Source organism: Leopardus geoffroyi, chromosome B2, assembly GCF_018350155.1.
Source record: "Leopardus geoffroyi isolate Oge1 chromosome B2, O.geoffroyi_Oge1_pat1.0, whole genome shotgun sequence".
Lineage (NCBI taxonomy): Eukaryota > Metazoa > Chordata > Mammalia > Carnivora > Felidae > Leopardus > Leopardus geoffroyi.
Window position 1 is genome coordinate 13605773 of NC_059332.1, and position 15564 is coordinate 13621336.

The 15564-nt window shown below is 44.1% G+C and overlaps 1 protein-coding gene across 8 annotated transcripts in view; it reads right to left on the bottom strand.

Annotated features, from left to right (window-relative positions):
• JARID2 (jumonji and AT-rich interaction domain containing 2) overlaps positions 1-15564 on the bottom strand; it is a 275699-nt gene that overhangs the window by 71917 nt on the left and 188218 nt on the right. For all 8 annotated transcript variants that reach the window (XM_045497328.1, XM_045497331.1, XM_045497332.1 and 5 more), the window contains one exon: positions 3426-3595. In XM_045497328.1, the coding sequence (XP_045353284.1) occupies positions 3426-3595 (170 nt within the window). The remainder of the gene's footprint in view (positions 1-3425; positions 3596-15564) is intronic.

Sequence of the window (15564 nt, forward strand, 5' to 3'; positions counted from 1 at the left end):
TCACATATGCACACGGAAGGCTTAGTCATATTTTCATCAGAGAGGTGGTGACCAGGGGTTGTCTCTGGGAGACCGGAAGGGAGGGTATTTTGGATTTACTCTTTTACCTTCCCCATCTTTTCTACTGATATTCCCTAGAGAAACATCGACTACTTTCATGACCAAAGAAAGTTTACCATCGTATTTTTCTTCATTTCAAATATTAAGAAAATTACTGAAGTACCACCACAGCAGAGATCATCTATTTGACCCCTGTCTGCTTCAAAATAGGAAGTTTAATAGGTAATTAATTGCTCGAGCTAATTAATGATACACCCCATTTCCAGGACTATGAAGGTACCATACGGAATCACCTATTATTTGGGGACTTTGGAGCCAATTCAGGTAAAAGCACATCTGACTTCACAAAAACAGGATTTCTTTTTTTTAAATATAAAGCTAAAGAAGACTCAGCCTTTTAATACCTCATGTCGAAAAACTGTTCAGACAAAGAGAAGACGGCAATACTATGTGTCAATCTCTTACTGTTTATCAGCTAAAAACAAATAAGAAAACCTATTTAATTGCCTGACTCAAAAAACACAGGAATAAATTTCCAAGGTTTCAGAGCATTTTTCCCCAAATTGGTTTAAATAACTCCTAGATTTCATTTATCGAAACCTTTTGTTCCATCTGAGAACGCAAAGTAAATTGTGGCTATAAAGAGACATGGTTCTCTTTTATCTAGAGCCTTGAAACGTCAAAGCTGGGTAATGGGTAAGTTTTCCCCAGATGCAATTTACTTGAGCAATTACAGCAGGCCTCTCCAAGCAAGCAAGGTCCTTCTCCAAATCTCCCAAACCACAGAAGGTATTTTTGTAAGTAATGCACATATAGGTATGCATGGCACAAATTCCTCTCTAAAAATGAGTCACATCTACTCCACAGTAAAAACGTGCATAACTAAATTCAATTCTCAACAGAGCCATTTTCAGACATCGTAATGGAACAAGACCAGTGGATCCTTCCCTGAGTAAATATGAAGCCATGGCAGGGCGCCCAGGTGGCTGTCGGTTGAGTGTCCAACTTCAGCTCAGATCATGATCTCCTAGTTTCTGAGTTCAAGCCCCACATCCCTGCTTGGGATTCTTCCTCTCTCTCTCTCTCTCTCTCTCTCTCTCTGCCCCTCCTCTACTTGCACGCTCGCGCGCGCTCTCTCTCTCATAATAAACAAAAAAATAGTAACAGAAGGACACCTGGCTGGCTCAGTCAGAACATGCAACTCAGTCTCGGGCTTGTGAGCCTGATGTTGTAGAGGGTAGACTGTACTTAAAAAAAAAAAAAAAAAGTTTTAATCTTTGAATAAAGACTCAAATATTTTTTTTGAAAAGTAATAGATAAGGACACTGTGAATGAAATTAGAAATGGGGCATCGGGGTGGCTCAGTCAGTTGAGCGTCTGACAGGTCAGCTCAGGTCATGATCTCGTGTTTTGGGAGTTCGAGCCCTGCGTCGGGCTCTGTGCTCACAGCTCAGAGGCTGGAGCCTGCTTCGGGTTCTGTGTCTCCCCCTCTCACTCTGCCTCTCTCTCAAAACTAAATAAACATAAAAAAATTTTTTTTTTTTTTTTTAAAGAAATGAGCCCACACAGGTGAAACAAACGAAACAGTGTTTGAGGAGAAATGGAATATGGACCTCCAGAGAACCTCCCAACAAAACAAAAATTACAAGGGCGGAAGAGATCACTGCGGAGAAGCCTGACAAACCCACCTTTATCGAGTGATTACTGTGAAAGGACAGACCTTCCGGAATTGTGTACCACTCGACAGGATGCAAGGAGAGGCATCACTTTTGGGACATTCCTGCCAGAAACGCAAAACGCAAATCTAATGAGGAGACCCCAGACCACAGGAACGGAGCAGGGCCATTCTACAAAATAACCAGCCTGTAATCTTCAAGAGTCAAGGTCCCGAAGCACAGGCTGAGGACCTGATCCAGAGTAAGCAGGCAACAATTAAAGACAATGTTCAGCTGGGACCAGGATCCTCCCCTCTCTAGGGCACTTGAAGCCATCAGGGAGGAGGGCCTGGAAGATTAAATGGTAATAATGGATCACTGCGAATGTCCTTATTTTCAGAAAATATGCACTAATGTGTTAAGGAGTGAGGGGGCACAAGGTAGAAATTCTCACACAGTTTAAGAAAAAATTCTACTATACTTAAATCTTGCTGTAACTTATTTCAAAAAACACTAGTTTTTAAGTACATAACCCTGAACCGTAAGCCCTACCTCCACCAAATGACCAACAGCAAAGACCACGTCCTCCTGGCGCCTGTCAAGTAACCTCATCAAAAAACCTCCATAATCACGGCTTTCTAGTCACACACTCCTCTGCAGCTACCAAGGCCCTAAGAAGTTCCCGAGGCTCCCAAGCAACCTTCTATGTTCTTCACCAATGAAGTCAGTTCCTGCAGTGACCTCTTTCCCAAATAAGGCCGTGTAAATCCCAACTCATCCTTCATTATGAAATTTTATCCTCAACCTTGCACTCTGTTAATCCACATATTTGGGCCACGATTGTCACCTTTACGTTCAGTTGACAAACAATGTGCAGGTTAGCTTAGGGCATCAACCCGCTAACATGGTAGGAACCCGTGTAGAACTTAGGACTCCCCCAAAACCTTAGCTACTAATAGCCCACTGCTGACTGAAAGACTTTCCTATAGTGTAAACAGGCCATTAACACCTATTTTCTATGCTGTACGCATTTTATCTTGTGGTCTTATAGGAAAGGAAGCTGGGGAAAAGAACGTTATTAACAAAATCATAAGACCAAATATACTTACACTACGGTACTGTATTTACTGCAAAAAACACAAAAACAACAAAGGAAAAAAACAAACACAAAAACACCATGAAGAAGTGGGCCCATGCTATTCAAGGGTCAACTGTACTTGGAAAATACTGATAGGATTCTTCCCAAAGGAGTAGGGTGGAAAAGTGTGAACCTCAGTCAATGTGGCCTGTGGCGGACTTTACAAAGTATGACCAAAGGAGACTATCTCCACTCAAGACACCCCAAGAAAAAAAAAAAAAAAAAACAGTCACAGAACAAAACGCCATGTTGGCAAAGCACGCGTGTGGTGGAATGGCGGGGGTTCTGGAAAGGGGGATCCGGAAAAGTCAGGCTGTAACATTACAGCTGAAAACGACAAACTAGGAGATGGTGTTGAGAAGCCAAGAAAGGGGACTTAAGAGTCAGATAAATGAAGACAGAAGGAGAAATGTGAAGACTCAAGGCACATGTCACTTCAAACTGACCACCAAAAGCAGGCCAGCAAGCTGTCTACAACGCTGACCCCAGCTAACATCTACTGCTCGGAACAGGGTCTTCCTCTTTGTTGCAGTGGGGTGCTCCTTCCTGCCCAACGGGGAACCCGGTCTCACCTCGAAGGCAGAGAAAGGTAAGAAAATCTTCTGTCTTGGGCTTCCTTTTAGAGAGGTCAGAAATTTGAGTAGCTGGAGGGGGCAGCAACGGCTCCACGATCTTCACCGGGGTTGTGCTGGGACTGTTCGGCTGAGACTGAGCAAACTTCCTCTGTGCTTGCAGCCTGGGCCTGGAGAAGCAAAGGAAAATTAAAAATGAATTAGGCAGCAATCGGAGGATACAGATCTACGTGCGGCAGTAAGTCAAGACACGAAAGGGGGAAAAAAGGACCCTAATTCAAGCAAACTCTTCCTAATTGAGGTTCGGTATCTCTCACCTTCTCATAAACCACAGGATCGCCGTAAAGGGCAAAAAATTTGGTTACAAGGCTAGGTGTTATACACGGATATAAAATGGGCGCCGTGTGTGTGTACGTGTACAAGAACATGCCTGCCAGTGCACAAACCACGTGTGTGCCTGGGTATTTCCAACATCGTAGGTGGCATTTGAGGACACGGGATTAATGAATGGCTTTGTAGTTTTAAATTAAGCCCAGAGTAACGAGAGAATCGCAAAGCCATCTTGCCACATGATGTATCAAGCAAGCATTGTATGCTTAAACGTGATACAGTCACACCTACACGATTACCTTCCTATTGTGCCCTTATTTACACCCAGCCAGCCCCCCAGCACCTGCCTGCGCACCACTGACCCCGTCTGACACCCTCAGAGCGCGGTCTCCCCACCCCCAATCTCTTCAGACCCCAATCCAGCCATGTCAAATGGTTACACTAATGGACGCTTGTAATGCAGGAAAAAAAATATTTCTCTAGTCCATCTGAAACACCAACAAATTCTGGGCACCCTCTGTCGATAGGTAAGTCCTAACTCCTCAGGGATTCCAAAAACTGGCCTTAATCTACGTGCCAGGCCTCTTCCCGACACAATCCTACGGAGATACTGATCCCTAGTTTATCCACGGTGTCTACACATCACCGCACGTATCTCCTGACTAGGCATCTTTCATTTACAAAATCTTACATGCAAGAAAGATACTCCTTCTAGCATGTGAATTCTAATGAGTCTTGGAAAGCCTCCTTTACTTCCTTCCTAACACTGTAGGCACCAGTTAATTGTTAATTTGCTTGCCTCCACGCATGAAAATGGCCATATTTTTATTTTATGTGTAACTAACCTGACATTTACCACAAATTACCTCATACGAGCGCTTCCTTCATTGTAGAGATCCCAGTTCACAACGGGGAGTGTCAGGCATCAGCTAGAGCAAGAACCTGCTTGTGTACTGCTTAGACCAACTAGCCAGCCCTGCTCAGAGAGATGCTCAAGAAACAGGATTTGAGGGGCGGTAGGGGTGGGGGGACAGAAAGACCACCCTCTCCCCCAAAAAAACAGAAGAGACCATAAAGCAGCCCAATGGCACAGGGATGGATCAGAATCCAAATCAGAATCAATCACTGTGTGGAACTGAAAATGCACCCCTCCCCACAAAGGCTGCTTGGAGAACAACAAAAAGAAACCAGGCATATTAGTAAAGCACAAATAAATCTTCCTTTACTTATTGTTGAAGTTACATAAAATAGTAATAATTGGGGCACCCGGGTGGCTCAGTTGGTTAAGCGTCTGAACTCACCTCAGGTCATGACCTCGCGGTTCATGAGTTTGAGCCCCGTGTCGGGCTGTGTGCTGACAGCTCAGAGCCTGGAGCCTGCTTCGGATTCTGTGTCTCCCTCTCTCTCTGCTCCTTCCCTGCTCACTCTCTGTTTCTCCCTCTCCAAAATGAATGAACTTATTAAAAGAAAAAAACAAAAACCTTTGTGGTAAAAAAATAAATTTGAAAAATAGTAATAATTGTACTCTACTAACCTAGCGATGCTCACAATACCTTCCCATGTTAAATCAACACTCTGGTATTTAACAAAATAGTCCAGCAAAATACACGCACACACACACCATGGTTTCTTACTTTGCCAAAAAAATTTCAACCACCTTGTGTACTGATGAGTCTCTACTCTGGCCTCCCTTCCCAAACCCATGAGAAACACCACCAGATATATAGATGGCGTACCCAGTAACAACTGACATTTGATCCAGAGGGAGAGGGTGCGACCACTCTTTACTTACTGGGCAACCTTCAGTCCGTGAAACCTACACACATCGAGGCTAATCAAAACAACTGAGAACCCAGGAGTAACCAACATGAAACAGCCTCACAAACAAGCCATCAGCAGAAAGCCCAACACGTGTAACAAAAACTCCCCAAATACTAAAATGGTTAAGAAAATAGGGCAACACCACCGTCCCCTGGTTATAGAGAAGGAAGCTTTTTTGTAACCAACCGACTGCCCGTATTTAAGACGTGACACCAAAAGCGTGTGCAAGGGTGAGCACTAAGCCCAGAGGAGGGTCCCTCGATGGGGGTGCTGAAGCTTAAGGATCAGACGCGGGGTGGAGAGACCACAGTGGTGCCTCCCAAACTGTGGGGAGGATCAAAGTTGTGAGTTCGGTGACTTTTTCCCCCTTTAGCTTTTTTATTGGTTGTAAATGGTTTTGTGTGTGTGTGTGTGTGTGTGTGTTTTAAGTTTATTCATTTTGATAGCTAGGGAGCACAAGTGGGGGAGGGGCAGAGAGAGGGAGAGAGAGAATCCCAAGCAGGCTCCTCGCTCTCCGCACAGAGCCCGGTGTGGGGCTTAAACTCAAGAACTGTGATATCTGACCTGAGCCAAAACCAAGAGTCGGAAGCTTAACCGACTGAGCCACCCAGGCACCCCTACTGAAAGGATTTTTATAATAGGACTAGGTTGGGGTTAAAAAGTAAATTAGAAAGAAAATAATACTAAGGCAACTGGGTTCAAATTTATTATCAGATTCTACAGATATACAAGCAGTGTAACTGAAAGTCTCTCACTGCTCATCCTCAATTTCTGTATTCAACTCGCAGGGCCCATGTAGCAGCACCCACAGCCAGCAGCGTGGGCATCAGAGGATGGGCCAGGTTGCCAACAACTAGCACATTCCAACAAGCCAGAAGCCCACAATGCAGGGTACGCTGACACCAACGCAGCTAGCCAGCTCTTCCGGCAACTTTTCCTCCCTGTTCAAAGAAAAAACCCAGTTCATCTTATTCCACCTGAAAAGGGTTTTTTTTTTGTTTGTTTTTTTCTATACTGGCAATTGTATTAACGTGTACCTCTTCATCTAAATGGACACAACTCACACTCTGGACATGAGAGAAAGGTCACAGAAATACCACCTCCTGCGTGCACGCAGGATGCTGTTTATTGTCCCCCCCCCCCCTTTTTTTGTTTAAGTCAGCAACAACAAATGTCACAAGGTGGTGCAGACCTAATGAAAATCCAACATGCAAATGCGGACAAGGCGCGTAGGACAAGAGCAGGACGCAGTGAAGTATTTTATAATTTCAGGACCTTAACGATAAACTGCTCCCGCCATCGTTCAAATAAAGCACTTTCTGCCTGATGACTTTCTCAGTGAGACCATGAAAAATAAAGCAGTTAACAGATTTAAAAAAAAAAGAAAAAAAAAAAAAAAGTCAAATAAATTATCCCTCAGAGGAATAAGCCAAGCTTCCCAAGTGATTAAGTATTTCTGAGACTCAGATGAAAGCAAGGACAGAGGAGGGAGACAAACCAATTTTGTATAACATATATAATATGATATATATATCATATTATATCATTATATATTATACAATTGTACATTATTAAATATAATATATTAAAATGTATATTAATATAATTATGTTATCTATATATATTATCTATATAGATATTATCTATATAGATATTATTATAGATATTATAGATATAGATATTATATATAGATATATAAATAATATATAATATGTATACAGATATATAGATATTATATATATATTACCTATATAGATATTATATATAGATATTATAGATATTAATATTATAGATATTATAGATATTATATTATTATATAGATATACATTATTAAATATAATATATTAAAATATATATTAATATATAATTATATGTTATCTATATACATTATCTACATAGATATTATATACATAGATATTATAGATATTATTATAGATATTATATATAGAGGTATTATAGATATATAGATATATAGATATATATAATATATAATATGTATATAGATATATAGATATAATATATATTATCTATATAGATATTATACATATATAGATATTATAGATATTATTATAGATATATATAGATATTATATTATTATAGATATAGATATACATTATTAAATATAATATATTAAAATATATATTAATATATAATTATGTTCTCTCTATATATTATCTATATAGATATTATATATATATTATATGTTATCTATATATATTATCTATACAATATAGATAATATAGATAATTTTTTTTAAGGGGCAGCCCAAAGCATCTTTGTTTTGCAAGAAGTGCAGGTCTGCGGTCTGGCTTCTCATCCTGCACAGTCCCAGGAGGATTACAGACTCGTTGGCTTGGCTTTGCTGGCCCCGCACAACAACAGAGTCTGGAGGATACAATTCAGAGGCAAACTCCATGGGGTGAGCTCACTATGTTAAGGGACAGACAGGTGACTCCATCCTAAAATGCCCGATCCAGGGAAGTGAGTGTATGTGATTTTAAATCAGTAAATATGGGGGACGGGGAGGGGGGGTCCCCCAGATGTGCTAAAGAACCAGAATATCTGCACTTAGAGAGGTTGGGGGCATAAGGGTGCTGGGGGGGGGGGGGGGAGGGATGGGCAGGCCAGCCGTGACTCCTACCAAAGACCTCAGCAAGCAGGTCCCCGCCCCCTTCCATCAGCTGACATTTTGCCCAGAAACATGCACCATCCTTTTCATTCCCACAGTGAAAATGCCTGAGAATGAAAATGCTGTTTGAACTAAGATGGTTCAGGGTCCTCATGGGGGTGGAAGAGAATATGGAGTCCAGGGGTCAAGGGGAATCCAGAATTCTGGGTCTCCTAAGCAGGCCTTTAGGCAGGCAGCATGGTCCTCCACTGCCCAATTGGGATACACAGAAATGCCAGAATACAGAGAATTGCAGAGGGGTTTGTCCCTCATCCAAACCACAGAAGGATAAACTAAAGCAGGATGCCCTTCCATGTTTGTGTTTTATTAACTGATTAAGGAAGGAGTTTTCTTGGGGCGCCCAAGTGGCTTAGTCAGTGGAGCGTCCGACTTTGGCTCAGGTCACGATCTCATGGTTCTGTGTCTCCCTTTCTCTCTCCCTCTCAAAAACAAACATTTTTGAAAAAAAAATATTTTTTTTAAAGGAAGGAGTTTTCTTCCTTTCTAGAAGGCTTCGTTCTAGAATCCTAGGTACATCCTTAAAAGTCAATGAAACCAATTAAATCAAACGCTGCAGCTAGCCAAGTTAAACAGATTAAACCAACTTAAACCAACGGAGGAAGACCTGAATAAATGTACTTATAGATGAATATATATAGTCCCATTTTACTTACAGTGTGTTAAACTCACAGGCTGGGGGCCGCTGGGGTGAGGGAAGAGAAGTGGTCTCAGGTCAAACCACCCCATCACTGCTGCTTCCCTTCTATGATGCGAATGTGTATACATGAAGTAATGGACTAAAAAATTCAGATAGCAAGTTCAGAGAATATAGATATGGGCTGCTATTTGTTCGGTATTTGAGACAAATGGTAAAAGCTAAAGGCTTTGGGGCGCCTGGGTGGCTCAGTCAGTTAAGCACCTGTCTTCAGCTCAGGTCATGATCTCACTCACGGTTTGTGAGTTCGAGCCCTGCATCAGGCTGTCTGCTCTCAGCACAGAGCCTGCTTCAGATCTGCTATCTCCCCCTCCACCACTCTCTCTGCTCCTCTCTCCCTTGCTCTCTGTCAAAATAAGTAAACTTAGCTAAGCTAAAGGCTTTAATTTTTGCAAGGATCTTGCAAAGATCACCCTCACTACACAGATCAACCAACTGAGCAGCCACACACAGCTTGGGAGGCAGGACCAACAAGACCAAAAGCCAAGCACAGGGTCCTCGGTTCTGAGTTTTCTCGATCACAGCACGCTGCATCTAAGTGGGAAGTGAGGCCCAGCCTTGTCACAGGCAAGGCCATCTGGGAGGCTTCTTCTCCAGAAGCTTTTGGCTCCAAGAGCCCTATGCCAATTCAGTCATGACAAAACTCAGCCCTGCTGGGGTGAATCCGATTTGAGCTAAAATGTCCCCAAAGGGGAAGAAAAAAATATGCTGAGATGAAAGGCAACTTACCGATCTGATCCCAAAAGGTCATTCTATATAAATAAATGCCCTAAGACAGAGGAAAATAACCCAAGGGATCTTGCTTCCTTGAGACTGCTCTCTCCATCTGGAACGTTCTTCTCCTTTATGCTGGCTTCTTCTCATCATCCAATGACAGGAACCCTGCAGGCCTGTTACTTTTTATGGAGGTCACTTCTTCCCTGTCTCCGCTCAAAAATCTCCTCTTCAGAGGGGACATCCTAAAGGAGTACACTGCCCCTGACCTACTACTCAAGCCCCTGATTCCACCCCCCCTGCCCTTCTGGGGGCCTGCAGCATTCGCTCTACTGGGCTCTCTGCCCACAGGTGCTACCGGGTACAGAAGACAAGCCCTCCAGCAACGATGGGAACAAACATCAGGAACACTGTCCCGCTGTACCACAGATAAAGGACACTCACCATCCATTCTTGAGGAATCACAGAGTTAAACATACAAATGTCTGGGGGCACCTGAGTGGCTCCGTCTGTTAAGTTTCTGACTCTTGACTCGGCTTAGGTCATGATCTCACAATTCGTGGGTTTGAGCCCCGTGTCGGGTTCTGCACGACAGTGCGGAGACTGCTTGGGATTCTCTCTGCGCCCCCTCTCTCTGCCTCTCCCTAGCTCTCGATTGCACGCACTCTCTCAAAATAAATGAACTTTTAAAAAATACGTAAGTTTTTTAAAAAAGAAAAGAACCCGCTTCACAGGAATCTTACTAAACATCTGCCCACACGGTCACCATCTCTACCATAACAACTGTCATCACTCAGTTAAGAACTCACCAAGCCACTTGTCCACCATCAATATCGTCAAACAAAAGCCAAGCGGGGGTCCAGTTCTGGTTCTTGACTCCCATGCGACACAAGGTGCCCTCCCGTCACATTGTGATCAGTACGTCACAACTGTCCATGGGCCACAACCCGCTGGCCCCAGGAGCGCGGTCCTGCCACACTTTCATGCACACAGGCCAGGAACACAGAGACTGTGTGCACTTCAGTACCGAGCTGAATGAGCTGGGGAGGAGGGTCCATCTTCCTCCTTTTCCCTTCCATTCCCCAAGCTACTCAAAAGGCAACATTCTTTTTCTCCTGAGTCTTCTCTCATTTGGGGTTTAGCTGGCATGGCCAACAGCCAAAAGAAATGTTTTGCTTGATCACTTAAAATTTTACCCAAACAGGGGCACCTGGGTGGCTCTGCAGGTTAAGCATCCGACTCTTGGGTTTCGGCTCAGGTCATGATCTCGGTTTGGGAGTTCGAGTCCTGCGTGGGGCTCTGCACCAACAGCACAGAGCCTGCTTGGAATTCTCGCTCTGCCCCTCCCTTGTTCTCAAAATAAGTTAAAAAAAAATTTCTTTTTACCCAAATAAGTCTTCAAGTGTTTCATATTTAAGGTTTTTTTTGTTTTTTAAAGTTCAAAACCGGGGCGCCTGGGTGGCGCAGTCGGTTAAGCGTCCGACTTCAGCCAGGTCACGATCTCGCGGTCCGTGAGTTCGAGCCCCGCGTCGGGCTCTGGGCTGATGGCTCAGAGCCTGGAGCCTGTTTCCGATTCTGTGTCTCCCTCTCTCTCTGCCCCTCCCCCGTTCATGCTCTGTCTCTCTCTGTCCCAAAAATAAAATAAACGTTGAAAAAAAAAAAAATTTAAAGTTCAAAACCTTTACAGGAGAAAAGAAACAACAGCACTATTTTGAAATCTAATAAACTATGAGACAACACGTGTAAAGAAATCCTACCAACGAGGCGACTAAGTTCTATGCCAAATATGTTTTGTTTTGTAACTCGCCCCCAGCCCCGTGCTCCCCTCCTGCCCTCCTCAGATCTGCGTGCAGAAGAAGCTTCCGGGCAGCCTGCCATGAGAAGACCCACAGGAGGGTGGCACTGGTATTCCGGGCTTCCTTTCGTGCTCGCTCTCCAGGACAGAGTTAACCAGATTATTTCTATCTGCGCCCTCAATCTCTGGGGCAGCCCTAAATATGGCACGACATCAAATTTCTAGGTTAATTAAATTCCATTTCTGCCCAGAATTTCTGATAGTTTACAAACCGGAGGAGGACACAGTGTGTGTGCACCACTCGGCTGGAGAAGGCAGGAGCGAGGGGGACTGGGAGACTGAAAGCAATGCCCAGCTGGCCCCTTGTGGAGGGACGGGTGTGCCAAAACGCCATTTTATTAACTCAATTTTCCAATATTAAAAAAAAAAAAAAAAAAAAGTGAGCTGGTAAATCCAATTATTTAGATTACATCTCAATTCTAAACAAAGAGCAAGGAATGGGTGGGAGGGGAGGGTCTGTTCATTCAAAAATAAATAAATAAATAAATAAATAAATAAGACACGTTGTGTCTGGCAAATTTAAAATGACCAGCATGGCTGCGTTCTTTGTGCTGGTGTGGGAGCAGGGCCTGAAGCTTTGCCAACTTACTGAAAGGCCTATTCAAAAAAAAAAAAAAAAAAAAAAATATTTCCTGTGTTTCCATCCCCCAAATAATTACCCATTCTATTCTACCCCCAGACACACACACTACAAACCTGGCAGATACTCAAAGAAACAAGAGAGAGTGTGTGTGTGTGTGTGTGTGTGTGTGTGTGTGTGTGCGTGTGTGCACGCGTTGGAGATTGTGGGGGGTCGAGCAGGGGATATCCCCTGCCCCAGGGCAAGCTGCCCACCAAATTCAAATACAAGTGCAGTTGTGGGCAAACCACACAGGATGGTTGTAAACATCCTGTATAGTAAAGAGAAAATAAACACATCCTCAAGTGAACCCAGAGGCGAGCAGAGACCGATTCGTTCCAGACAGTGACGAGAAGCACTGTGAGTGGACGAGCCCCTTCTGGGCTCACCTCCCACCCTGCTCCGTGGTTCCTATCGGTGTTTGTTTCAGCAGGCTGTGAGGACCTCACAGGACAGAAAAGGGAGGTCAGCTGGCTCCAGGAGAAGAGTTTCACTACAGAGAATGTTCGCTTTAGGGCGTTTCTGGAGCTCTTGCCATACGGATTCACGGGCCTCGTTTCCTGCGTTACCCATAAAGCGATGAAATAGTTTGTTTATGCTAAAAACCACAGGACATGAAATATCTGTGGCACTTGTCTTAATTAAGTTACACAGGCAGCTGTTTAGAATCGAGTGTGCTATCAACCAGATTTACCCAAAAGGAACGGCTACTGGTTGAATCCCCTCAAAACGAACGCTCACAGAAGTCTGCTTTGGTCAGAGAGGTACGGAGAATGAACAACAGGGGTATCAAAACCTGGGCTTTAGGGCAACCAAGTTGTGACCTAGGGCAAGGTGGCCTTCTATTTCCTTATTAACGGGACGGGGGGGGGGGGGGGAGGGCTATGCAAAGGAGAAAACTGAGGCTCCTTCTAACTCCACCTTGTCTGACCTCATCAATAAAACTTGAATACAGTAATTCCTGTAATAAATTCCTTCTGGGCCTGTGACTTCCTAAGTCTACAGGAGAAATACCGATCTGTGGCCTGTGCCCAGAGGGAAAGCATAACCTCGGCCTCCCAGAGGCCTGTGTCGCTACGTTCGAGATGCCCAGCACCACCCTTCTAATCGCTGGTTCTCCGGCGGCACAGCAAATGGGAGAACTTCCAGAATCTCACCTAAAAGTCCTGCCTCGCACTTCAGACAGTGAGAGTGGAAAAACTAAAATACATACAGAGATTTTAAAAGATGGCACAATGCCAAAAGGTGTTCCACAACTCCTTTTGTACGTGTATCCTACACTCTGCTTCCTTAAGACTTAATCTTTCTAATTACGAATGAGTCCCTCATGTAGGGCAACACGTCAACTTCATTCAGGACCCAAAGACACCCTTAGGAACACAAACATCCCATAAGTACGTATATTTACCAGCCCTGCCCATCAGAACACGGGCCCATCGAGAAGGGCAGGACCTGCAAACCCCCATATTGCCACCCGCCTCGGGAAGACGGGTCCTTTGCTCAAGGGCACCACACTCCCGCAGAACTCACCCACTGGAAAGCAGACGGGAGCCAGAAAAGATTAGGGAAGAGGAATAATGTCAAAACAGCACAAAATGCCAGTAAGCAATGCAGCAGGGAACCTTCCTAAGAAAAACAGCCCTTGGTCGCATGAATCTCAGGGGGACAGGGACATCCTACCCAAATGGTATGGAAAGTAACGTGCAGTAAAGCTTCTGATCCAATTAGTTAAAAATTATGCAATTATGGGTTTTTTCCCCTTAAATCTTATGTGACACCCTGAAATGTCAAAGGGCCACGGACTGCCTGGAAATCATGACTGTCTCATGATCAAGGAAATACGTGACATTGACTGCTTTTGTGTTCTAGAAAGCAACCGTGTCAAATTTGAGAGGGATCGTCATTAATCAACAATTAAAGCGGCAACAAAGCCCTTTTGTTCTGTCAGTCACAAATGTCACATGTGTTGTGGTTTATCACCTATGGCAAGCTATCTGTTTGGCCACCCCAGGCACCATAACCCCGCCTTGTGTGTGTTTTTTTTTTTTAAATCAGGGATCCAACTCCAAACCCGGGATCCAAGAGCTGCAAATGCTCTTTCTCTACAAACACTGGGTTTCAGGGCAATCCTGAGCAAAAACTGTATCCTATAGCAGGAGCAAAACAGGAAAGAGTCCCAGAACACCACATGCAAGTTAGGAATCTAGCCAGGATCTGGCCGAAGAAATTCCTAATACGTTATTGTAGTTACAAGGTGTGAACAATTTATCTGAGGTACATTCAGTTTTAAAAGCCTCAAAGAGCCAGTTAAAATGTTGATCTTCCTTTCCACCCTATCTGGAGGTAGCATGCCAATTTTGTTTTTAAAATATTTAAAATTTTAAAATATTTCCTTAAAATATTTCAAGGAAAAAAAAAGGCATTTTCACAGTTTTAGGTTACTTGATATCCAATTGCCAAAGGCCAGAAATCTCCCTGCGTCCTGGCAACGGTGATGACTGGGGAGGGACAGTGAATCACTCTGTGAGGCCAGAATCAGGTCTTCCTTCAAGGAAAGACAGAAAAACACAGGAGGAAATCACATCTCGCAGTGCTTCACAGCTCGTCCTTCAAAAACCAAAATCCACTGGAATCCTTCTCAGAGTGTAACTGGAGTCAGTCCTGTGGCAATGAACTTCCCACCAGAAACATTCTCCATGGAGTCGCATGGTGGGTGAGATTCGAAGCCCCACCAGCACATGACACACCAGAGCACAAAGGCAGTGCTCAGAACGCCAGCTAGTCCCAGAACAATCCAGAGTAGGCTTTGGCTTCTCCCATCCCGGCCTCTCAGTTAAGTCAGCTGAGAAGGGATCCCGTACAATTTCCCCGTCCCCCTGGAAATCCCATGAAGTAGCCAACAAGCACCAAGAGATGGCAATAGAGAGTCTTCAGATGTCAGCTCTGGGATCACCCCCGCAGGAAAGAACGGGCTCCCAGTTTCAGGGCTTTATGAAAAGCCCTGGTATTAACCAATTTTTAGGACGTGCACTAATGTGGGTAAGAAATGATGGGGGCTAAGAAACCAGCACTGTGGGAGGAAAGTAGCAATATGAACACTAACACCACTGCCCTTTTATCCCACCAACTCCATTGTAAGTCAAGTGCCTTGTCTGGAAGATACACGGGAACTCCCAATCAAGCATTTTATGTAGCTACTAAAAATATGCCAGGGCAAAAATCCTCTGGATTGTCTTCTGAAATATGCATCTCCCCCAAAAGGGATTCTTACCACCAAGATAAGGCAAGGGGGCACCTGGGTGGCTCAGTCAGTTAAGCGTCTGACTCTTGATTTCAATGTAGGTCATGATCTCATGGTTTGTGGGATCGAGCCCTGAGTTGGGCTCTGTGCACACAGCGTGCAGCCTGCTTGGGATT